Here is a 22,882-nt window from a genome sequence, read left to right as displayed (position 1 = left end):
TTTGACCAGCACAATCTGATCAAGGGGTGTGCTCTTAGCTATCAGACGACTTGTGATGTCGGACAAGTCAACGAAAGCAATGTGTCGTGGATACTCTTCGTTGCCCAGTAGCGATAGAGAACCCACTGATTTCAATCTGCTGCAAACATAGGATCATCGACGGTATCTCATTGGATGTGCGAATGTTTTTGTCCAATTGCTTTTCGTGATATTTCCCATCATGTGGGATCTAAAACGGGGTCCTCCCTCGTTACTCCAGGGTAGGAGAAGCTCAGGGATGGTATACTAGTCGGTACTAAGAGAGATACCTCGATGCAATGGCATTGGCCATACGAGCAATCAACCACGAAGGTTATCTACTCTAGCCACTTTTTCCAAAGTTAGCAGATAGACATATTTTCTATTCGTGAAGAAATAGTTGTTCCTGAATCCAACAGTGTACATGACGTCGCAGCCGTGAAATGACCACATCCTCTACTATGCCCTCGTCCTACCCGTCAGCATCAGCAGCAATGCCTCTGCAAACCAAACCATCCCCAGCAGTGCCATCCTGAAAACCCGCACCACCACAACAACCACCTCCAACGCCCCGAGCCAGCCCCTGAACGCCAGCCCCAGCACCAAGCCCAGTCACGACCCCAGCTTCCTCGTCCGGTCCTTGGCGACCTTTATCTTGCCGCCCACCCGGTCGACGTCCTCGTTCATCCGGTCCAGCATCTCCGTCTGCTGCTTGACCTCCTCCTCGATCGCGAGCCCCATCTCCTTTTGCCGGCGGATGACCCGCGTCAGCACCTCGAGGTCCTCGTCCTGCTCCTCCCGCGTCTGCCGCTGCAGCTGCAGCACGCCGGCGTTGTCCAGCTCGCGCGTCCGCTCCGTCTCCTGCAGCGGCGCCCCGAGCACCCTCCCGCCCTGCCTGGGCTTGCCCTTGCCCACCAGCGCCGCCCGGTCCGCCGCGCCGGCCACCCCGCCCGTGCCTCCCGACGTCGGCGCCCCGCCCGACAGCGTCGCCGACAGCTGCGTCAGCCACCTGTGGTCCTCGCGCGCCTCCTTGACCATGTCCTCGCGCCTCCGCACCTCGCCCTTGCCCAGCCCGCCGTCCTTCTTCAGCCTGGCCAGGTCGTCGTCCAGCGCGCTCAGCATCCGCCCGGCCTGCGTGAGCGCCATCTTAGCCGCCGCCCCCGCCTCGACCGCCCGACTGCTGCTGAGGCCCGCGACGCCGCCGGACCCAGCCTCCGCGGCCGCCGCATCCCGCCGCGCCAGGCAGGACCTCGCATCCCTCAGCGTATCATTCATGCGCCTGTGGCGCTCGATCCACTCCGCGGCGTCGACGACCCCACCGCCTGCCGCCGCCGCCGTCGTGGTGATGGCGCCGTGTACGCTGTTGGCCGAGGGCGCGGTGCTGCCGGCGGGGAGGTTGAGGAAGGCGCGCCAGGCGGGGGTGTCGCGCCAGCGCCTGTCGGGGCTGCCGGCGACGGTTTGTAGGTACTCCTCCAGCTGGACCCTCCTCTTCTCGGTCAGCTCGGCGCTGTTGACGGTGGAGCGGAACCAGCTCTTGGTGGGCAGCGGGGCGGGCGGCGCCGCGCCGACCTGCGACACGAGGGCGGTGTGGAGTTGCTCGAACTCGGAGTAGCGCTTCTGCACGACAAAAGACCGCAGCGGGAGCCGTAGCGTGATGTTGTAGGACGTGTAGGGCTTGCCGCCGCCACTCGGATGGGAGATTGTGGTGCTGGGGATCGAGATCTCGACTGGTGGTGGCATTGTGTTTCGTGGTTGTGGTTTTCGGGAGTGTGGGCTGATCTGTTGTTGATCTGTTGTGTTTTTCTGATGGCAATGAATGGCCGCCGTGATGATTGAGTTTTTGCGGTTTGCAGATCTGCCTCAGTCTCGTAAGATGGATTAACTTTTGAATACGGCGGCTGGGTCGGTGCTTTTCGTCTGGTGACGTCTCAAAGTAGCGAGTCGGAGCTGGGCGTCACGCGAGCTTGTTGGGCGCACTGGGTTGTGTTGTTCGGTTATATGGGTATTGAGTGTACAGAAAAATGAATAGAAAAAAAAAACACAAGAGACGAAACAACAAAAATACGCTTGCCGGAACACGATATAAACTGCTTAGTTGATGGAAAGTTTATGATGCGTAGAACGAAGTGGACGAATGTAGAGTGGAATGATTCTGGAAGCCTAATTAAGGTACGGGCGAGGTCAACTAAGCGAGCCTGAGCGGAGTTATGCAGGGCGAATGCAGAGCTGCGTCATGCACCGACGCACCCAGCCGCGGGTAGCGGGATGGCGGGTTGGCGATTAAGCGCTGCCTGACGCGTGCTGCCGCCCAAACAACCGGCTGGGCAGGATTCTGGTCTGGTCGGTTGACTCGGTTCAGTCACAGACACATACCGCCTGGCCAGGTTGCCTGGCGCACAAAGTGTCAAGGCCCGATGAACTGATTGCCCGAACATTCGTGCCTCCACCAACGCAAAGGGATGATTTGTAAACAATCCAGATAATTGTGTCATTGGAGGAAAAAAAAAAGACTCTATCATAATTTCATGTGTAATAGTTCATCAAAAAATGGAACATTCTCTGAATACACCCACCCAGTCAAAATGGTATTAGAAGCGCGAATTCCACGCCAAAATCCCGGTGCTATCCATGCCTTTGTATCCGATTGCACCTCAAGCTCGGGTGTCACGGTATATCTGTGATGATAAACCGTCATCCTGGTGCATGTCGCTACCAAATAGCAAAGCCGTCGAGATGGACAAAAGCAGATGAGCTCCATCCGCGAGCAACCAGCAATGTCAATCCAATGCATTTTTACAGCCTCAGAACGTCTCCTGGTCGTCCACCTCGCCCTCGGCCGGGATCTCAAAGCCCTCCTCTGTGCTGTACAGGATGGCCTGGATCTGCTTGACGAGCCCGTCCTCCTGCTTCTCGATCTCGGGGTCCTCCTCGACCGCGTTCTGAACCAGCAGCTCAATGTCCCTCAGCTTGCTAAAGTAAAAGTCGCGCTCGCGCTCCAGACCGACGACCGTCTCCTTGAGCGTCGCGTTCTCCTGCGCCAGCGCGGGGTTGGCCTTGGAGACGCCCAGCCCCGCCCGGGCAGCGCCCGTCGTCGGCGTGGTGCCGCCCGCTCTCCTGGCCGCGCCGCCTGCCACCGGAGCGCGAACAGCAGCGCCACCACCGCCGCCGCCCGCCGCACCGAGGGGAGCGCCCTTTCGCCTCGCGACGGCGTCGTACTCGCCGCCCGGGTAGTACTGGTCCCAGAAACGCTTTACCCACTGCAGGAACTCGAGGTTGTCCTGCATCTTGCACTTGACGAGACCTGCAACGGGGATGGGTTTGTCGACTTGGTGCTTGGTAAATGTGTCTGGGTGGAAATTATGAAGTCAGCATATGTATGTACCTTGGTGGCAAGACGGAAGTCTCAGGTGACTAGAGAGCAAGTCTTATCGATTTCTTGAAGAGTAAAGCAGTCGTATGTATGATCGGGTGCCTTACTTTGCAAGACTTTAAAATTCTGTATGTATGCATATTCGCTGTTGACGTTGAACTTGACGCGCGACATGGGAACATCGAGGAAAATGCTGTCAAAGACCTGGCAAAGAGCGGCACTAGAGGCAACAAAATACAATGGTTAGCCGAAATCCGTCCAAATTGCTGCATTGGTCGCGTCTCGTTGCCGGAACACTCGTCTCGTCGACGGCATCGTCGAAAGTATCGACGATAGCGGGGGAGGGGCATCAGCGGTTCCGATGGCGTCAACGTTGACTTACCCAGTTCCGCATTGCTCGACCTTGGTAATGTTGAGCTGCAATAGGCTGTTCAGCCATTGCACGAGTTCCTGTCTGCGTTGGATGCGGGCACATGGTCAGTTTAGGTGCGTTGGGCCGGCATGCGTCGTGGTGTGTTTTGTGTGTGTATTTTTTTTTCCCTGGGGGTGGCGTTGGTGTTGCCTACCGCGATTCGCCCATCTTGATGGCAGCTCGTAAGCCGGATTGCTAAGCGAGTGAGTCGTCGTTGCGCGATGCGGATAGAAGTCTAGGATGGAAGCGCTGTTATGCGAAGTCGACGTTGGAGGACACGAATGCAAGCAAACAGATGCGGTGCTGCAGAAAGTAGTGTAGAATCGTGGGGTGGAAGAAAATAGAGTCGAACCGTTGGTTCGTTCGTCATGTCCCAAGGCCATCAAATTGAATCGGGGGAGACCCATGCAAATCGCAAGCGACCATCCAAATATTTCCACTGGCAGCTTTGACGGCCCCGCCGTCACCCAATCAACAGGTGTGGGGCAATTAACAGTGGTTTGATTACGTGATTAATGAGGCTGCTGAACCCCGCTGTCATTGGCCTAATGGGCCTAGCCGCCTCCAGCTAAACATGCTCAAGACCAGCTGTAACAGACCAGACAAGACGAACTGACAGATAATCTCGTCCTTAATCAAACGACGAGCCTGACAAGTTGCTCGATGGCTTTTAACGTTGAGCTAGGCAAGCCAGTAGCGACCGGACTTTTCGTCCGAGGATGCCTAGCTTGTGGAAGACAGTCGACGATCTTCGACACAAAAAAACAGGAAGAAAAAGAAGGTCAAATTTACACGCCCTAGGTACAAACTGGACTCGAACAAGACCCAAGCGACAACGGGTGAGGTTATTAGATATCAAAAGCCAAAGTCGGGTGCCTAAACATGTCGCCAATTCGTAGGCCCCAAGCACAAGCAACAAGCAACAACTACAAAATATATCTTCCTCTCAACATCTGCAGGCCTGTCGAGAATGCCTAGCGTTAGGAGAAAACAAAAATTCCCGAAAGAAAAAGACAGTTTCCAGGAACGCGTGATCTGTCCCAGACTCGGCGTTAGGTGTCCAGCAAATACAGTCAATACTATGCCGCACTGTGTAACAGCGTTCTGAGCGATTTCACCTCTTCTTTGCCATTCCTTCGAGATACTGGCCAGCCTTGAGCTGCTCGTACTGTCCTGTCAAACATGCAAAAGACCGACGTACCAAGGCAGGCCCAGGTAAGCATCGAGGTGATCTTCTTCCTCCCGGGACCAGCCAAGGAATTCCTACTCGGCTGAGCGCGGGGAAACCACCACATGGTTGGCCCTCAGACTATACTTATAACGATGCCACTGTTGTACAAAAGGAGATAGCATGTCAATAGTTCGGGGGGGAATGGCGCAGTGGTTAAGCGCCATGGCTGTTACTTGAGTAACGTAGGTTCGAATCCTGCTCCCTCCACCTCCTCCCCGCTTACCCGTGGCAAGGATAACCCGGCTGGCTATCGACAACAACCACCCGCCTGTGCCGTCGAGCCCACACTTGTTGGGAACTTCGTCTCCATGGCTACAAACGACCGACAGCTCCGCTGTTTGGACACAGGCCCCTCTCGATGAAGAGCCGTCAACTGCCGTCAGACGAATCCTCCGTGCGCCTGAAGGCACGGGGTCGCGTCAGTGAACAAACCTGTAAGCAGGACCGGGCACGAACCCGGTCAGGCTCGATTCGCTTCTATGCCCTTGTTTTCCGCTGTGTAAATAGAGAAAATAGAAAGCGCGCCGAGATACCCCTCGGGAGGTTGCTAACGGCCGGCTAATGAGCCGGGCCGAGCCCGGCGTTAAATAATACTACTACTACTACTAATGTCAATAGTTCGTCTTCGCCAGATGCCTCAAAAGGCCTATGTAGGCTCATGCATTACTATGGAGAAATCTTGGGACCGAAAGAAAGGGTATCCGAAGACGACTTCCCACGTCCTCTTCCCAGTCTAGTTTGCTTTGTAGCCCCAAGCACGAGCTGGGATCTGTCCGGAGCCCTCATCCCCTGAACGAAAGCGCTTTTTTTCGCTTTTCTTCCAAACCACAGTCTTCATACCAACGTCAAGCTGGGGCCTCGTCCACTCCAGCAGCACCCACAATGAGGTTCTCCCACTTCACCCAGCTCGCCGCCCTCGTCACTCTTGCCCCGGCCGCCATGGCCGACCTTTACATCTACAAGGTCCATGCAAGTGACGTTTTCGTCGGGGAGGATGAGTTATGGCAGTTCTTTAACGGACCGCCCTCGTGCGACGACCAGTGCGGCACAACTGCCTGGAACAACCTAGGAGACGTCAGCGGCGACAAGCGTGGTGATTCGTTGCGAGAGCGACGGCTGCATCACCGGCTTCGACATGTCGGACATTGACGTGCTCGAGATGGACTACAAGGAGTAGGTCGTGACCGGTCTCGACGGCAGTACGTTCCGGTGCTCTTGTACGCCGGATGACAGTGACGATTTTAGCTGCCTCAATATACTCTCCGGCACTAATGTAGGCTACCGCAAGTTACATGGTTGGTTATCCAGGTTGAGCGCCGGAATAGCAGCACATCTCAGCCGGGTGATCAGGCAGCCTTCATTCACATATTCTTGTCGTTTCGATGGCCTGCGATGAATGGGTTTTACTCTTTATTGCACCACTACGGTAAAAGGGTGTCGTGCTCAAGCAAACAAAGCCGCATTTCCCCAGACCCGAGCTATTCCTTTCCTCCTCTCCCAGACGTACCGTCGTATATAGCCCACATTACCTTGACATGGCTTCTTCTGCTCTTATCCTGTCCCATTTCGCTTCCAAACTCTGCCGCGAGAACCATTTGGTGTCATGAGCACATGTAGTCCTCGGTCCCAATGCTTGAACTAGTGCCAGCTCAGTGCCAAATCACCACTGCTCGAGCTCCTCGGCGTCTCCAGAAGCCTCAAAACCTTGTGCCCGTGTGCCCGTGTGCCCGTGTGCCCTTGACAGCCATCTCAGGTGATTCAGTCCCAGCGCACGCGTCCAGCGCCGCCCAAGACGGCCCTTTAGTAGAATGGTCTCGGGATCTTGTGAGTGCCATTGCAGTAGCGATCCACGGCAGCATGTGCGCCCTTATCTACTCATCATAACCGTGACTTTTCCGGGCCTGTTTCTCTCTGATGACGCAGATTCTTAGAACGAGATATGGACATTTGGATGGAAGGTCAGCTCTGGGAGGCTTGAACTATAAAAGGGTTTGGTCCATGTAATGCTTCCATATCAGTAGGCGAGATATACACTCAATTCCCTATGTCACTGTAATACCATTATCCCCGATCAAGTCTTTCCTTACATTTCTTTCTTTGTTTCCTATCGTTTTTGCCAATGACCCCCGGCCCAACTTTCTATAATCCTTCCATAACATTCTCTACTTCTTCGATATCTTTCCCAAAACATCGAGACGCATTTCACAACCTACCTGACCTCTGCCCTTGCCGCGCGCGGTACAGAAGGCATTCCTACAATCTACGCCCGCAACCATGACGATCAAACATTGGTTCCTGCCAAGCGACGCCGGGACAAGACCCTAAAAGTGTCGGTCACTGGTAGCACCGGCCAACATGGGGGTGTGAAGATTAAACAAGCGGAAAAGGAAACCTGGAACGCAGCAGCTCGGCAGGCCACCAACGCCATGGTGCAGCCAGCGTCACGATTGTCAATCGCCCCCACCAAAGCAGAAAAACCAGCAGCCAGGACATGGCAGAGCACATCACCGCGAGACTCCCGCCAGGTCCGGACTGTGTTCACATGTATGCGGATGGCAGTTACTCCTCCGAGGTAGGTGCTGGGCGTGGACGCTAGCATAGAAGAGCTTGATAACAACCTTTGCGCTATGCTCGCTGTTCTCCAAAGGTCCAAAAATCAACACTTAATATGGAGCTCCTGAGAGGAATCATCCCATGTAGCCGGTAGTCCATCCTCGGTATGTCCTTTTTGTTTTTTTCGGAACTTTTCTTGGTTTTCTATTTTGATTTGCTATCTGCATTTGGCAAAGTTTGGACCGGCGGGCTGTGGAATAGCCAGGGGTACGAGGTTAAATCGTTGTATCTCAACTCTGATACGTGGTTAAGCACCCTTTAACCGAACGTGGGTATGTCAAGGCGTATTTTAGAAAATATTGACATTTACCGATTAAATAGGCCACCACAAACCGATGTGATTGCGCTTTCAATTTTTTTCCAATGTATTTATTGAGGTGACCGGAAATATTCAGCCTCAAGGATAAATCATCGGACTGCAACCCCGAACCAACGACCTACAAGTGCGATATCTTTTACGCGCAACGTGTCAAACTCAGCAACTAGGTTTTTCCCTTTCCTCTCCGGAGGGAAGAATCTCTGTCAGGTGTTGATAGAATAACCTTTGTACTATGTTTACCCTGCTATCCCTTTCTGTAACGATACCTCATTTTTTGTTTTCTCTAACCTTGCCCAATCTCCTCTCCCTAACTCCACTACTCCTATCCCATTCATGCAGGCTAATGCGCCGTATTCTATGCCTTTACCCCTATAACTTCACGCCTACATACAATGCATCGTCTCGTTAAAGGAGAAATTGAGGTATTTTTAGTCAAGGCGATACTGGCCCTTTTACCGCGCTCTCTTTCATGTTTATCTTGCCACACTTCTCTGCTATGAGTCTATGACTTTCTTATTTCGGCTAATAAGGCATTATTGAGTTGTTCCTGGCCTGGGTTTATCCGACCAAGCCCTTGCCCTTGAACTAATTTAAACCATCCGTAGTTGGAATAGAGTTGGGTATTTTGCAGCTGTTATCCATTCAGACGGTTGCTCGCAAATGAAAGGAACAAGGATGGCGAACTCAGCTATGCCGGGAGCGGAAGTTTATTTACCCTCGCTTCCTGGGGAGGATAATCAAAAATTCCTCCGCATGCTATCCAGTGACGCATAACCTCTCAAGCGTCTATGCGGTCTCCTCTTGAGCAACTAGAGACTTTTTAAACCAAGCAACGGTAAAAGCTGCAGAATAATGGGACCTCAATCGTGGGGAGGTGGTGTTTGCGTAACTATCTTGGTTTATAAAAGTAGGCAAAGGTATTTGAAGTTAGTGTAAATAATGCGGTTGGAAAGGCTGGCGCAAAGAGTAAAATATTAACGGTAAGTTTGCAGGAAATGAAAAATATGTGAAATAAAATACCGTCTTTTGATGTCGACGGGTTTGATATGAGTCTATAAGGGTTGTAGTGGGAACAGAATACTTTGAACCACCTTTCAAATGTAGGATTGTATGTTATGTTTTAGTTCTAGTCGTACTTGGTCCATTTTGGGAGGCGCCATTGAAGCTCTTATATTAAAGTATATAATATACTTCCTAGTCCATAATTTGAGTTAAACTTGATAACATGTATAGGGCTAGACTAACGAGCACTCACATCCGACTGACGGGTATTAGCTAATATCCATTCCGTACCCTACCCAGTAATAACAGTGCAGAAACACGCTCTGGGAATCCCCAGCCAAACACCACGCAGGTTTTTCCTATTATATATTAATTCTAAACCAGATCTTGGACAAAAACACCGCGTTATACAAAACCATTTCTAATTTCCACATTTATAACGTATAATGTACCACGCACTATTTTGTTTCTTAAATCCATTTACGTAACCGTTACTTTTGCTATTTCTTTTTTGTATGGCGCCCTTGTTTATCACCACATCTCCCGCCTGATTTAACCGAAAATTCCTCCCAAAGATACTCAGTGCGGATTATTGCTTTGTGGATCTGACAGTGGATATTAGTAACTGCTCAATAGCCGGAGGTAAGGGCTCGTTAGTTTAGCCCTATATATATTCGCTCAATGAGTTAGTTGCGGTTGTTATATTGCATTTGTCGTAATCTACCTTGAAAGAACACTCCTAATTACAACTACCAGCAGTATACCTGTAGAATCTAAGGATATAGCAAGGCAAATGCTCAGAGCACACGTACGGTGCATATAGAGTACTTGAATATATAATTTATGTCCCTGCTGTGAAAATTAGGCTCCCAGACGTACTCCTAGAGCTATAACATTCAGACCCTGATATCACTTCACAGGTTGGATGAGGATGATGAGTACATTAAAGGGGCTTAAGGCACGTATAACAAGCCAGAGCCCGACGGACTGTGTATCTGAGTTCTGCCGCTGCGGATATCAACGTAGCTATTCAGACCTAGCTGTCTAGGTAGCTGGGACCACCCCGGTGAGGGCGAATACCTTGTGCCGGGCTTGGTGCAAGCGACTATACGGTTGGAGCAGACAGAAGAATGGGCACCCGAGGACCGCGCCGTCCCTGATGAGCATTTCTTGAGGTGGACTTGAGGATTTAATTACGACCCCGAGATGAGTGATAACGCACAAGACCTCTACGCGTGACTACAACTAGTCTAGGCTTAGATTAGGAGTCCTTTTGTTTAAGCATGTACTCAATAACTATGACTTGCATTGCTATCGTTTGCTTGATGACACTCTTGTAATCAGTCTTGGGGTGAAGAATGCTGGAGATTTTTTTGTCATTTACAGATATAATATTTGCTGGGTGGCCTACAAGAGGGTTACATTTCCTATCTTACAGGGCATCGGGATACCAATTCTAAGTCTAACAAAATGTCAGTCTGAGCCAGTTGATGCCCGCATTGCAGTGTCTTCTACCTTGACAAGAAAGTATGCATACTGCCTGATCTGTCGCTGCAATGCCGACTAGCTCTAGTTCTTTTGTGCATGGTTGAATGCCTTGAAAAAATCCACGAACATGACGGCCTTTGATTGAACAAAGAGCACCTTCACAACTCCCACTCACATGCCGAAAGCCTGATGGGAAAGCGAGTACCTCAAGCGCTTGAGTAAGTTGCCAAAAATATGCAATTGTCATGTTCCATGTAGTAGTCATCATGCTTTTCAGTGGTCTGCCGTGCCCTCACGAGTCGTTTTCTGATATCAAGTCATGACTGCGGGGAGAAACCTTGGAGACAATGGTGGGAGGGGCAACTCCGATCGCCTGCTGCCCCACGATTCTGTGCTATATTCCCAAATCGACCCCACTTGCTCTCATTTATTGAGATTTGCATAAAGAAACGGAGTCGCCGGCGAGATACCCACCTGGTCCACGTCGTTTAGCTCCTTGGGGCTGGTTGTAGAATTGTTATGTTTAGTCTTTCCTTTTGCGGCCTCAGTACTACAATTGGACTTGGAAAATGCATTGACGCACAGGGCATGAAGCAACGAGGAACGATACAGGAATTCGTGGTGAAATGACAAGGTTGGAGGTCGTTGACTATCATGGCAATTATGCAGAAAAAAGAGTTCTAGTGACAAAACTTTCAAAGGTTTCAAGCCGACAGACTTTTGTTGCTGTCAATCAATTTAAGGAAATTTTAAGTGGTTCATGAGAGGTGGGTAACTCTAATGGTCCCACAGGATAATAGTTATAAACATTAAGGCTTATGCTAAAAGTCCCGCACTTGCTGCACATAGCAGTTGCAATTGACATTTTGGTTGGCAAGGAGGAGGGCTTCCAAAAATAGACCGATGCTTTCCCCCCTTCCCAGTGAACGGCATGTCTTTGCAGATCGTGGCAGCCGATCCGCCTGGACTAGACAAACCTTTATCCGTTGCATGGCTCTGAGTTTCTGAACTAATATGTTGTCTTTTAAGAGTCGTATTACATATAACCCAGGCCAATAGCCACACAGGGAGCCGTCTTTTTTTCAGTCTCCCAAACGCGCGGGTTCATTTACGATCTTTAACTGTCATTTTATCTTGTGCACTCCAGTGCTAAGAAGAAAAGAACAATTTGTTACACCACACCAAGTTCACCCCGAAACCTTTCAAAATGAAAGCCGGAATCATTCTAGCCGCCGTCAGCACCATGGCTGGGCTGGTGTCTGCCACAGAACAAGGCTCCTCCGACCAAAAGATTCGCAACCTCGAGCTTGAAGGTTCTCCCGAGGTGCGCACCAGTCGCAGCTACGAAGCCGACAATGTCGGACGAGCCAAGACCGTAACCTTGCCCAGCCACCATCGCATCCCCAACGTACCAAACATGTTCTCGGGCAGAGCCCGCGCTGCGGCTGGCAAGCCCACCTCGGAGGAGGACGGTGGCAAGGCCATTGAGCGCCGCGGAGCCGATCGCAAAGGTAAAGGCATTCTCAACAGCCTGATGCCCCCCAAGGTTTCTAACCGACCCCTCCCGGTAGACCTCCCCGTCGAGCAGCCTCATTATCACCAATACAGCGCCGACTCGGACTACTGGGACTCGGCACCCGAGCGCCGGCCAAAGTCGCCCCGCCCCAGGATAACGCAGTGGTGCAAGGTAGAGTTGGTCAAGGGTCGGGAGCCCCAAGGTATGGTCAAGCAGAACTGGGACAAGACGTTTGTCATTAAGGGGTTCGAGTTTAAATTGTCACATGATTGTACGATTGTGGCTGGCCGACATGAAGCCGAACGAGCAGGGTATGCGGTCCTGTCTGCCGCGTACAAGTAATGAGCCTGTGGTCTTTTGTTTTCTTTTTTGCTTTTTTTTCTTCTTTTTTTCTTTGCTCCTGTTTCCGGCTATGTCTTGCAGTCTTGGATAGCAACTCTGGTTTCGACTTGTTTTTGTTTCGTTTGGGCAGTGGCTATCGCAGCTTCAAGGGCCTGATAAAAGTTAACAGTTGGAGAGAATCGAATGAACTGAAACTCTCAACAATAAAGCCAAAATACGCTTTGTCTACAACGCTTCCCATACCAGTGCTGTTCCTACCCGAAGAATTTGTAATTCTGTCAGACATATGGTATCCATACGTAATTCTACCAAAGACATGAGGCTTCCTAGTTTTTAAAGAACGTAAACCAGTATGCATCGCGCCCCTTTTCAAACAATGCTCCAATAACTTTTGGCCTTTTGTAGATTCTGGGCGATGGTTAATGCAGTTGAGTTGTTTCTACGTCAATGGCTCGATTAGCAGACGGAAGTTACAGTAGGGCCGTACTTCTGATATCTTTGGCGGTAGCACACTTACTTGCCAGCTTTGACAGCACCTAGAGTGACGCCCTCGGTCCTGCGGTCCTGTCGACGCTTGAGGCGGTGTCCAAAAAGTAGGATTGCAGTGGTGACGCATGTCAACACCAACGAGATGACGACGTAGTACCATATGTAGCCCGATACGACTGGCATCCCGCCTGAAACTTCATCGTCTTTGGATCGTGGTACAGGTCGCAGGTATATGTCCCTCCAATCGTTTTCGAATTTGAAGATGGGCATGGCGAAAATGGCCTATGGTAATGCGAACGTGTTATTATCCCGACATGTGCAGTGTCGTTGTCATGGAAGATTTGGCGGGGTTGATGGAGGCAAGGCTTACAGCAACGGCAGAGATGGGAAGGTACAGGAGGGCCATAAAGGCTATTCGCCTGCCATTCTCAGCATTCATGCCGCTCGACATGGCTTCGTGCTGTGTAAACATAGAATTCACCTGAAGTGTGAAGAGCATGTTAGGAGAGATGGTGTTTTCAAAGTGTGGTCAAACTATAACATGGGGGAAACAAAAGCCGGGAAACAAACCTTGGTGACCTGCTGCATCAGGTAGTCCAACGAAGATTGAACTCTACTGCTCAAGTCGTCCAGCTCCATCAGGATATCCTCGAACCGGTGACGGAAGCGAGTGTCTACAACCTTCTCTCGCAAGCCAGCGTCACCACTCCACGCAGACGGGGAGGAGCGCTCGAGGGCTTTGATCAGGTGCCGTTTTGTGGCCGAGATCTCCTGCAGGACCATGTCGCTGTGCTGCCGAACCATGTAGACCCAGTCCAGATACTTGGTGTCGAGATAGTTGTGGCGCGTCATGTTCTGAGGGGAGAACTTGCGGAGTGGAAATTGCATATCCGCAGATCTTTGGAGGAGATTGCTCTCGAGCCCCATCAGGCGTTGCAGCATGAGCTCCATGCTGATGCCGAGGGCGAGACAGGGATGCTCGGCGACCCCTTCCGACACGGCGCTCTGCAAAAGCTTCTCGACCTTGTCCATCTGCTCGTCGTCGAGGGAGGTGAAGAGGCCGTGGGTCAGTTTCCTGGAAACCCAGTGAGTGGAGCACATGGCCAACTGTTGCCAACCGCCGGGGACTTCAACGTAGCTGGCCGAGGTGGCAGCCATGGACATGAAGAGCTTCTCGTCCGCTTGGGAGGGTCCGGAGGGATCGGGGCAGGTGAAACATGTGATGCTGGGCAGTTGCTTGACGAGGTTCTTGAGGCAGAATATGTGTGGTAGGCGAAACCTTTCCACGAGCTTGCACCATTGATCTTGCCGAATCGGAAGCCACCACATATTACTAGGGCTAGAAGGAGGCATCATTCTGAGGATCAAGTCAGTGGAGCATTCGTTTGTAGCTGGCGGCTGACAGAGGCGCGGCTTGCATGATGTTCAACCCGTTTCCAGAGTCATTAATAAGTAAAGAGGCATCGTCCCAATCATCAGGGGTGTTGAGATCAAAACGTTGAACGTGCTAGATTAACAGCTCCAGTAACAGTGTCAGCACACTGAGTTATACAATTATGTAAAGAGCTGTGGAGCCTTGCGATCAACATCAAATGCTCGTGTTTTTGATGGGATAAATACATACGTCGCCCACCACCCGTATCATTCGACAGTGACATCCCTTTGCCGAGGGGGCGAATGCCAAAGACTTGTCCAGAGGAGAAATGAATGGGGTTTTGTGAAGAGGCCATTCCATCTTGAGACTGCGAAAAAAGCCAGAGGATTATATTGAAGAGTATGTATCTTGTTAAAGGAGGGAATGCATAGAAATGTCAAAAGAAAAAGAAAAAGAACAGTAAGGAGTGTGAGCATTGGGCCGGTAGGCAGAGTCAGCCGAAAAAGCACCAGGCTTATGAAATCCGGTCCGGTCCCCCATCAATCTCGCAAAATGTGACCGCAACAGCTAGGGGCTGCATGTGCGGACAACGGCTAGGCACTGGCTCCTTGGACCACTTCAAACTCGGAGACAAGCGAAGCGGCATCCTCCGGCGCGGGCCTGTCGCGCACCCTACCTGGCAGATGGAATCGTATTGGTCGGCCAGCAACCCACTGCAGATTCACGGCTACCTACTCTGCTGCCAACCCGACTGTTCGACGTCGCAGGGCGGCAAAGGTGCATCGAAGTGTAGGGGGGGGAAACGGTTGGACCTTAGCACGCAGCCAGTAGACACGGTGGAGGCCACCTGCGGGCATGGGTTGATTGCGCCCACCGCCAAGAATGGATCCCCAACAACAACTTTAGGGTTCCACCCACCTACAGAAGCGAGACTGTCTAGACTGTGCATGCCTACCCAGCCTGCGCTTGTCCGAGCATCACTGACTAAACAGCGCTCAACCCAGGGTTTGATGTGGCGGCCGGATGCCCGTCAAATCGGCCGGACCAACGCAAGGTCGAAAAGAAAGCCCGCGTCAAACTCATATCGTCCCCGCATATTCCGTCAAAATGCCTTGCCAGTATGCCCTCGGCAGTCCATCTGATAAATCTCTTCTTTCTCAAGCCGCCCAAACTGCAGTTAGATCTAAATTGGTTTGCTTGCGCAATAGAAATCCTTTTCGGCGTTTACGATAGACTGATTCGCATTTTCAACGACCCGCGTGAATATACTCTATAGTCTAAATAAGCCGTGGAATTTTGGAAATTCGGATATTACGAAGCCTGGCTTATGCAGTACCGCCAGGTATCTCGCAAGGCGCCAATCGTAATTAACCTAGTATGCGACAAGGGATTTTGTTACCATCTCGAGAAAAAGTTTTTGGAACGCTGGGAATGACTACAAGAAGCTTATATGCAGCTGTATACTCTTGGTTTACAATCAAGCAAACTTGAGGTTGAAATAAGCTCTGGTGCCACAACGTCTTTAGCTTTGGTGCCACCGCAACACGGGGGAGCACATCATCCATCGAGGTGTCATGTCTCACAAAGACGTCAACAACTCAACAAGATCTTGTACACTTGGGCGCAAAGCACCGTGAAACGTTCCAATTTAGGGATGCATCAACGGGAAGGCCACGATATAGCCCCAAAGATGATCGTCCGACGTTGTCCGACAAAAGCCAGTCCTTGGATGATTGGTGCGAGACCTTTTGTGGCCACCGTGGGGTGTCGCACTCACAATTAGACCTTTGATGTATTTTGCAAAATGAAACGACCGAAAAAAGAAAGAAGAAAAAATTAAAGCGATTCTGGGTCTTTGCGTTTGACAAACGCGCGCTTGTTGTGGTCAAGGCCCCGATGATGGTTGACTCCAAGTGGTCACCTGAGGGTCCGGGGATGTTGGATATCCTTGCGCCCCGATAGCAACACAGCAACAGCTGGGCAGGCCCAATGAGAAGGGGGTTCGGGGCATGGTGGCCAAGCTCGCGCGAGAACACAGCCTTTGCTGTTGATCCCAAGCCTCAATTTTCCACATGCGCCAACTCAAGCGTCCACTTTTGTCGACCAGGCCAATGAAGGATGTCGGGCGCCTACAGAAATTTCCAACCTGCAATGGAGGCCTGTTTTCCTCTTACTTTGGGTAAGCACCCCACTTATCTGCGCTGCTGTTCAATGGGACACAACGTTGTCCTCGGGGGCCGCCTCTGAGGCCTATCCAGACTGTCGGGTTCGTGTCGGCGCTAAATTCCTGCTTGCGTGACACAGTGAGGAGAATTGGCAGTCGAGGATGGGGTCACCACAATTTTTGTGCACGATCAACACATGCAAATCCTACAATTAAATCTCGGAATTTCCCTTCTCATCAAACGTGCTGGTGTCGGCATCCAATTTCGAGCTTGGGCACAGTTTGTATCTTGGCATGGTTACAGATGCTGAAATGTGTGCTTTTATCCATGCCTTTCGGCATTCACTCTGGGTTGGTGTCCGCGGGATGCAACAATAATCAACAAGGCGTAATTACAAAATAATTACCTACTGTCACCCCTCAGCGTTGATCGGTAGTCAAGGCCAGGGAGGCTCTCTTCCACTGGCCGAGTTACATTCTCTGCAAGGCTCTGCGCTTTGGTTGTTTTCTCCGTCCAATTGCCGATGGGATTTCCTTTGGGCGCCTAAAAATCCACAGGAACACCAGTCAAACACACCCTGCCCATGCTAAGCGCTGAAGACGGATGGAATCACGATCCAAAAACTTATACTGCACACTTTTGCACTCGAAGAGAGTTTAGTTGTACTCTATGTCGATTCGAGCACTCAGAGTTTTGGTCTCGTCGTTTATTTGGGTTTCCACATCGGAAATAGTCAACTTGTCGTATAATGCACCTGGTACTCTCTGCCTCTTTTTACCATGTACACACTTCAATGAAGGCCCACGCATTTCAGTGGGTATCGTCTGCATCAGCCGACGAACAGCTCGGTATCGACAGGACGGGCTGTGCTTTATGGCTGCGCGCCCGAGGCGTATCCAGACAATCGGGTTCAGGTTGGCGCCTAGATTCTACACGAGGATCCAGTCTCCTTTTTTACTACTTTGTACACATGTAGGCGCCACATTCTCCAATAGAGCAAACGCGCACCTGGGCAAACCGGAGGGCGGGCCCGGCCCGTTTTAGCGGCCGTTATCTTGGCGTCCACCGCCTCCACGCCACCTAAGCGAATGACCCCAGGGTAAAAAAGAAAAAGAAAAAAAAAAGAAAAGAAAAGAGCATGCAGACCTTCCATCCTGCAGGATCATTCAGCCTAAGATTGGGAATACGCGAGGCCTCAATTTTGTATTGTTTCCCCTCATGCATGCTGCTTGCAAAATCTCCGAACATTCATGCGAGACTTTATACCTTGCGGTTGCCCTACGTAATCTGTGGTATTGAAAGCTCTTGTAAAAGAGAGGGAGCAGCGATTACCTATGTTAACTAGTCTAGATAGTAGGTAACCTACCCGAGGTATCTATGTAAGGGATTCAAACTCGCATGGAGGCATCCCGATGGTTGGAACACAGAGGAGATTGACCGATGTTGGTCGCTTGAACAGATCTGCACGCGTTTTCCAGACCCCCAAATTTGAACGTAACATAGATGCGACGTTAAAGTTCCCAATCACCAAATGTTTCTGCAGGACCAAGCATAGACAGCTGGCCGCTGACGTCTAGCACTTGGTATGGGCACAGCACCGCGATTGATCGTTGGTGCATGGGTGGCGTGTAAAATGGTACCTACGGGGTATAGGTATGCACCAAAAGCATGCGGGGCCCGGGGTGCATTGGCTGTAAGCGCCGACTCCGCCGCCTTTTCGTATCATCGGAGGCAACCCAACAAGCTTGATTGGATATGATCGCTCCATTTGCAATCCATACGGCACGGTAGCGATAAAACGAAGGCCTGAATGTAGCCTGCTGGTGAGATGGATTGAGGGGTGGTTGCACCGCACCACTGGATCTTGCTTTTCTTCTTCTTTTTTGCCCTGCCGAACTTATTTACCTTACCTTCCCGCTTTTGGTACCCCGTTTCACGCAGTTTTCCTACGTTACTCCCGACTCTTCATCTCCGCCATCGATAATCAAGCTCTCAAGCTCACCAAAACAATCCCATACCGATTTTATAGCGAACAACAGAATTCTTGGGAAAAGACAAAGAAAGACCATCATGGATTTTTCAGACGATGATGACTTATTCCCAGAACGCGACATTGGTGAATTGAACGAGATGGGTTGGACCTACCGGACTTTCGGCGACACAAACAGATATTACACGACCCAGATGTTGAGACTACTTTTTGACGATTTCCACATCCAGGTGAGATGCAGCGACTTGGGAGAAGAGCAGAGAGAGAGAAAAGCAAGAAAAAAAGGCTCTTCTCTCGGCCCCCCTTGAAATCGGCACACCTCGACTAACAAAAATGTCGTTTGACCTGTTTGAAACAGACCGTCTCGATCTACTCAGTTGACAACGTGTACACGCCGAGGGAAATGACGCCCGAGCAGATCGAGTGGTTGAAAAACTGGCGGGCGTGGGAGCTATGTCCCAGTGACCCGCCCCCCTGGCCAGACCGAAAAAGCGACGACTTCAAGGACGAGGGCGGTCACAGGCAGTCTTTGCACTGCGAGAGGAAGGGGATTTTCGGGACACTGCTTGACTTTTGTTTGCCCAGGAGGTTGACGGGCTCGAAGTAATCCGCCTAATAATATTTTGTCTTGGTGGTGGTCATGATTTAACTGTTTTGAACGACTGTTTTTTTCAACTTTTGTTTCTGTATTTCTCTTGATAATGTGCTTTGGATTACTTCTTTCTGTCTTTGCATTTCAGTTTCGAGTATTTCGGAACGTTACACGCTTGGTTATATTATTTTTGTCATTCTTACATACCCAAGGTAGCTACGTGTCTTGCCTTCAGGGTTCGGTCTCTTCTACAATACATCCATGTTTTGGTTTCTTTGGATAACTTACTGTGCCAACATAGGTGATTTGGTAGTCCTGATTTTTGTGTTTTATTTTCTTGCTCTCCCTCTTCCCTACCTGTTAGGTACTTGGGGATGTCCATGTCCCCATGCCATGCAATAGCCCGCTCTCGCGTGGGCTCGACCTTCCAGCTGCCAAGAATCGGTGTGAAAGGGTTTTTGAAATACGGCAGCTTGTGTTACGATCAAAATATCGGGGTAACCTGTTCTTAAAATAATGTACAGTGGGTTGAAACAATTGAGCGTCTAACTGGATAATTGGGGTTTTTAATAATTGGGGGTAAAATTATAATTGTTCTCAAATAAATACTGAGGTTAATTAAAATTTAATTGCGGCTAAACAATTTTAAAATCGAATTTATTTATATAGTAATAAACGTATTTTTTATAAATTATATTCCGAATGTAATTTTTCCTAATTTGTTACAAATCGCAAAAATCATTTCCTTTAATTTATTATAATCCTTTAATAATTATTAAAATTATTTTTTTGGCAATTACGTAAAATTACGTAATTTTTTTTATATAATTTTTTTTTACCGGTCGGTAATTTTTTTGGGCGGGTATTGTTAAAAAAAGTATAACCCCATTTGGCCTTTCTGGTACCGACCCAATTATTTGGTCGTAATATTAAATTTCTTTTTTTTTGGCCAAATCCCTTTGGTTTTTAAATAATCCGTATTTTCTGGATCCCTGTTTTGGTTTTTTTTCTTTTTTGGCTAATTTTTTTATACCATATTTAATTATATAACCAAATTAAAATTTGGTCGTTCGTCGATAAAACGTCGCCACGTTTTTTTTCCCTATTATCGACGGATACCGTTAAAATATTTTTTTACAATCCCTACCGTACCAAAAACGCAACGTTTTATTAAATATCTTTTGAAAATCTTATTTATTATATAAAATATATTCGATCCAATTATTTTAAATATAATATATTGGATTTATCCGTTATTTAAATCCGTTATATTGGTCGCCAATATTCGAAATTGGATGCGGAAATCGAAACGTTTAAAAAACAAATCCATATATAATAAACGAAATTATTTCGTTTGCGAAAATAAAAAAAATTGTGGTTTAAAAAAATAATGCGAATTATATTTCGCGAAATTAATAATTTGGAGGAATTAAATTGGGTGGAACGTAAAAAAACGAAATAGGAAAAACGTCGGCAATTAACCGAAATTTTGCCTAAAATATTTTTGGAATTGTTTTTTCCGGATTTTAATTTTGTTTGGAATTTAATTTTCCCGATAAGTTTTTTAAATTTTTCGTTATTAAATAAAATAAATATTTTTGCGCAATATTCCGTTGGAAAATTGTTTTTTGGTATTTTTATTTTATATTATATATTAATCGTTTTTTTATAAATTTGTTTGGTGGTATAATTTCGAATCCTGGTCGGCCTTTAATTTTTAAAAATAATAGGTGGTATTTTTTTTAAATTGTCCTTTTTTGGTTAATTTGTTCGCAAATCCAATTTTTAATAATATTGGCGGAACGGTTTTTGGCAATTTTAAAAATGGTTAAAAAATTCCCAAATATTTTTTTTATATTTATAATTTTCCTATTTAATAAAATATTTTATTTTACCGTGGTTGCGTTTGTAGTCGAATATCCGTTTAATATTATATATTTATTTTACGTCGATTTCAATCGTTTTTTATATATTAGTACCGTATAATCCTGGTTCCAATAATAATACGTGGAATATAAAATAAATTTTTATAATATTTGGTAATAATAATTTGTAATTGGTTTCGCTAATTTTTTTTATTAATTTCAAAAGGTTTAAATTTTTTAAAATCGAATTTATTATTTGGTCGTTATATTTTAATATTGCGTCGAATAAAGTAAACGTTATTTTTTTCGAAAAATAGTTTTTTTATCCGATATTAATTGGCGTATTGTCACAGACCTGAAGGACAGCCACTGGGCTGTCGCTTAGTCATGACCCCTGTCACGTGAAGGCGCGAGGGCCGAGCGCCTCGCGCGCGTATATCTACGCGAAATCTCTGCAGTCTCCGATATGTAGCTCCTCGAGCTACGTCTTCGTCAACAACCACCTGCTACCCTGTACCTGGAAGACTAGATAGCCAATATACTCTGTCCTGTTACCTGATCGCCCGCACCTACCTGTCCGCCCTGCCTGCCCGTGACATTTTTGGATATATAATTATTTTTTATTTCGATTAAATTAAATGGATATTTCGCTGGTACGGATATTTTGCGTGCGTTTATAATTATTTTATTATTTCGTACGTTGGGGTTCCATATAATTTTAATTATTGGTGCAAATTTTAATTACCGTAATTTTTATTTATACCAAACCTTTATTTTGGTTAATATATTTATTTTATATACGTTTCGGGTATATTTATATTATGGGAAATATTTTTGGTTATAATACGTTATAAAGTAATTATCGTTAAACGTCAAAATTGCGGTTGGTTTAATATTAAATTTTATTTTAATTTCCCAATTTGGTAAATCGGTTATGGTATATATTTTATAAATACCTGTCACGGGCAGGCAGGGCGGACAGGTAGGTGCGGGCGATCAGGTAACAGGACAGAGTATATTGGCTATCTAGTCTTCCAGGTACAGGGTAGCAGGTGGTTGTTGACGAAGACGTAGCTCGAGGAGCTACATATCGGAGACTGCAGAGATTTCGCGTAGATATACGCGCGCGAGGCGCTCGGCCCTCGCGCCTTCACGTGACAGGGGTCATGACTAAGCGACAGCCCAGTGGCTGTCCTTCAGGTCTGTGACAGTATTCCCCCCTTCCAGGCCGAGCTCCGTCACGGCCGGGGCCCGGGCTTATGGGGGTATCGACGGTGGAAATTCTTTACCAATTGAGCAGCGTTTTCCAGGTAATCGGCAGGTTCAGTCGTGGGTTCGCTATATCCAGCCCAACGGACGATATATTTCAGCCGGCGGCCTCCTCGGCCGCGGGTTTCCCAAAAGGAGTCGAGGATCTCTTCGACTTCGTATTCTCTCTCACCTTCCACTTCCAAATGGGGTGGCGGTGCAGGTTGTTGGCCCGGCAGGGGCTCAACGTCAGCAGGTTTTAGTCGGTTTATATTGAAAACAGGGTGTACTCTCATAGACGACGGCAGGTCCAAACGGTAGGCGTACGGGCTAATCACTTCAGAAATTCGGAAGGGTCCCAAGTTCTTCCAATCCAGTTTCTTCTGCGGGCGGGCGGTCTGGATGTTCCGTGCGTCTAACCATACATATTGGCCGACGGTAAGCCGGCGGGCCGGGGTACGGTGTCGGTTCGCCTGTTCTTCGTAACGGGCTTGGGCGGCGGTCATTTCGGCGCGGGCTTGTTCCAGAATGGCTTCCATTCGGGCGGCTAGCTTTTCGGCATCCCGCTGGGCGGGCAAAGGCTGGTTCAGGGGTACCGGCTCGAATCCCATGCGGGGATGGAATCCGTAAGTCGCGTAAAACGGGGAGGTTCCGGTGGTCTCGGACTTGTGGGAGTTGGCTGTGAATTCGGCGAGGGGAAGCCAACTTTCCCAATCATCTTGCAGGTAGGCCACATAAGCTCTCAAATATTGTTCCAGGGACGCGTTAAAACGCTCGGTCTGTCCGTCAGTCTCGGGGTGGTGAGCAGTGGATAGCAGGCTGTCGATTTTCAAACGGGTTGTCAGGT

General features: G+C 48.8%; 9 protein-coding genes and 1 pseudogene across 10 annotated transcripts; 6 read left to right on the top strand and 4 right to left on the bottom strand.

Moving 5' to 3' along the window:
- Positions 1 to 343: 343 nt before the first annotated feature.
- On the bottom strand, positions 344 to 2,161 carry MGG_05428 (V-SNARE). The gene has a single exon (XM_003710240.1). It carries the CDS (start codon positions 1,756 to 1,758, stop codon positions 631 to 633), a length of 1,128 nt encoding a protein of 375 aa, XP_003710288.1. The 5' UTR covers positions 1,759 to 2,161; the 3' UTR covers positions 344 to 630.
- A 331-nt stretch (positions 2,162 to 2,492) lies between these two features.
- On the bottom strand, positions 2,493 to 4,210 carry MGG_05427 (microtubule-associated protein RP/EB family member 1). The gene is made up of 4 exons (XM_003710239.1): positions 3,955 to 4,210; positions 3,771 to 3,842; positions 3,496 to 3,608; positions 2,493 to 3,364 (listed from the first exon to the last, which is right to left on the bottom strand). The coding sequence occupies exons 1-4, from the start codon at positions 3,966 to 3,968 to the stop codon at positions 2,820 to 2,822; spliced, it is 744 nt and encodes a 247-aa protein (XP_003710287.1). The 5' UTR covers positions 3,969 to 4,210; the 3' UTR covers positions 2,493 to 2,819.
- Positions 4,211 to 4,982: 772 nt separating this feature from the next.
- Positions 4,983 to 6,208, top strand: MGG_16359 (uncharacterized protein; the record flags this gene model as incomplete). The annotated part of the gene is made up of 5 exons (XM_003710238.1): positions 4,983 to 5,015; positions 5,218 to 5,449; positions 5,650 to 5,681; positions 5,863 to 5,994; positions 6,101 to 6,208. The coding sequence occupies 5 exons, from the start codon at positions 4,983 to 4,985 to the stop codon at positions 6,206 to 6,208; spliced, it is 537 nt and encodes a 178-aa protein (XP_003710286.1).
- Positions 5,167 to 5,238, top strand: MGG_20083 (annotated as a pseudogene). Its single transcript has one exon. The product of its transcript is annotated as a tRNA-OTHER (tRNA).
- Positions 6,209 to 6,660: 452 nt separating the features above from the next.
- On the top strand, positions 6,661 to 7,607 carry MGG_15147 (uncharacterized protein; the record flags this gene model as incomplete). The annotated part of the gene is made up of 3 exons (XM_003710237.1): positions 6,661 to 6,855; positions 6,963 to 6,989; positions 7,227 to 7,607. 3 exons carry the CDS (start codon positions 6,661 to 6,663, stop codon positions 7,605 to 7,607), a joined length of 603 nt encoding a protein of 200 aa, XP_003710285.1.
- A 3,957-nt stretch (positions 7,608 to 11,564) lies between these two features.
- MGG_05424 (uncharacterized protein) lies at positions 11,565 to 12,311 on the top strand (the record flags this gene model as incomplete). The annotated part of the gene is made up of 1 exon (XM_003710236.1): positions 11,565 to 12,311. Exon 1 carries the CDS (start codon positions 11,661 to 11,663, stop codon positions 12,309 to 12,311), a length of 651 nt encoding a protein of 216 aa, XP_003710284.1. The 5' UTR covers positions 11,565 to 11,660.
- An 8-nt stretch (positions 12,312 to 12,319) lies between these two features.
- On the bottom strand, positions 12,320 to 14,929 carry MGG_05423 (uncharacterized protein). Its single transcript, XM_003710235.1, has 6 exons — positions 14,425 to 14,929; positions 14,219 to 14,307; positions 13,371 to 14,157; positions 13,171 to 13,281; positions 12,829 to 13,082; positions 12,320 to 12,750 (listed from the first exon to the last, which is right to left on the bottom strand). Exons 1-6 carry the CDS (start codon positions 14,533 to 14,535, stop codon positions 12,681 to 12,683), a joined length of 1,422 nt encoding a protein of 473 aa, XP_003710283.1. The 5' UTR covers positions 14,536 to 14,929; the 3' UTR covers positions 12,320 to 12,680.
- MGG_16358 (uncharacterized protein) lies at positions 14,754 to 15,478 on the top strand (the record flags this gene model as incomplete). Its single annotated transcript, XM_003710234.1, has 1 exon — positions 14,754 to 15,478. One exon carries the CDS (start codon positions 14,754 to 14,756, stop codon positions 15,315 to 15,317), a length of 564 nt encoding a protein of 187 aa, XP_003710282.1. The 3' UTR covers positions 15,318 to 15,478.
- Positions 15,479 to 17,150: 1,672 nt separating this feature from the next.
- Positions 17,151 to 17,493, bottom strand: MGG_16357 (uncharacterized protein; the record flags this gene model as incomplete). The annotated part of the gene is made up of 2 exons (XM_003710233.1): positions 17,151 to 17,269; positions 17,349 to 17,493. 2 exons carry the CDS (start codon positions 17,491 to 17,493, stop codon positions 17,151 to 17,153), a joined length of 264 nt encoding a protein of 87 aa, XP_003710281.1.
- Positions 17,494 to 18,077: 584 nt separating this feature from the next.
- Positions 18,078 to 19,351, top strand: MGG_05421 (uncharacterized protein). The gene is made up of 2 exons (XM_003710232.1): positions 18,078 to 18,560; positions 18,689 to 19,351. The coding sequence occupies exons 1-2, from the start codon at positions 18,411 to 18,413 to the stop codon at positions 18,935 to 18,937; spliced, it is 399 nt and encodes a 132-aa protein (XP_003710280.1). The 5' UTR covers positions 18,078 to 18,410; the 3' UTR covers positions 18,938 to 19,351.
- The last annotated feature ends 3,531 nt before the right edge of the window (positions 19,352 to 22,882 follow it).

This window comes from Pyricularia oryzae, chromosome 1, assembly GCF_000002495.2.
Source record: "Pyricularia oryzae 70-15 chromosome 1, whole genome shotgun sequence".
Lineage (NCBI taxonomy): Eukaryota > Fungi > Ascomycota > Sordariomycetes > Magnaporthales > Pyriculariaceae > Pyricularia > Pyricularia oryzae.
This window is presented reverse-complemented; position numbering and strand designations above follow the sequence as displayed.

Excerpts from the sequence above, each read along its gene's own strand:
- MGG_05428 (XM_003710240.1), bottom strand. The coding sequence starts at position 1,758 with ATGCCACCACCAGTCGAGATCTCGATCCCCAGCACCACAATCTCCCAT.
- MGG_05427 (XM_003710239.1), bottom strand. Across the intron at positions 3,609-3,770 it reads GTCGAGCAATGCGGAACTGG|TGCCGCTCTTTGCCAGGTCT; the intron begins GTAAGTCAACGT and ends TGTTGCCTCTAG. Across the intron at positions 3,365-3,495 it reads GAATTTTAAAGTCTTGCAAA|ACACATTTACCAAGCACCAA; the intron begins GTAAGGCACCCG and ends ATTTCCACCCAG.
- MGG_05423 (XM_003710235.1), bottom strand. The coding sequence starts at position 14,535 with ATGGAATGGCCTCTTCACAAAACCCCATTCATTTCTCCTCTGGACAAG. Across the intron at positions 14,308-14,424 it reads TGATACGGGTGGTGGGCGAC|CACGTTCAACGTTTTGATCT; the intron begins GTATGTATTTAT and ends CTGTTAATCTAG. Across the intron at positions 13,083-13,170 it reads TTCCCATCTCTGCCGTTGCT|GCCATTTTCGCCATGCCCAT; the intron begins GTAAGCCTTGCC and ends GCATTACCATAG.
- MGG_05421 (XM_003710232.1), top strand. The coding sequence starts at position 18,411 with ATGGATTTTTCAGACGATGATGACTTATTCCCAGAACGCGACATTGGT. Across the intron at positions 18,561-18,688 it reads TTGACGATTTCCACATCCAG|ACCGTCTCGATCTACTCAGT; the intron begins GTGAGATGCAGC and ends TGTTTGAAACAG.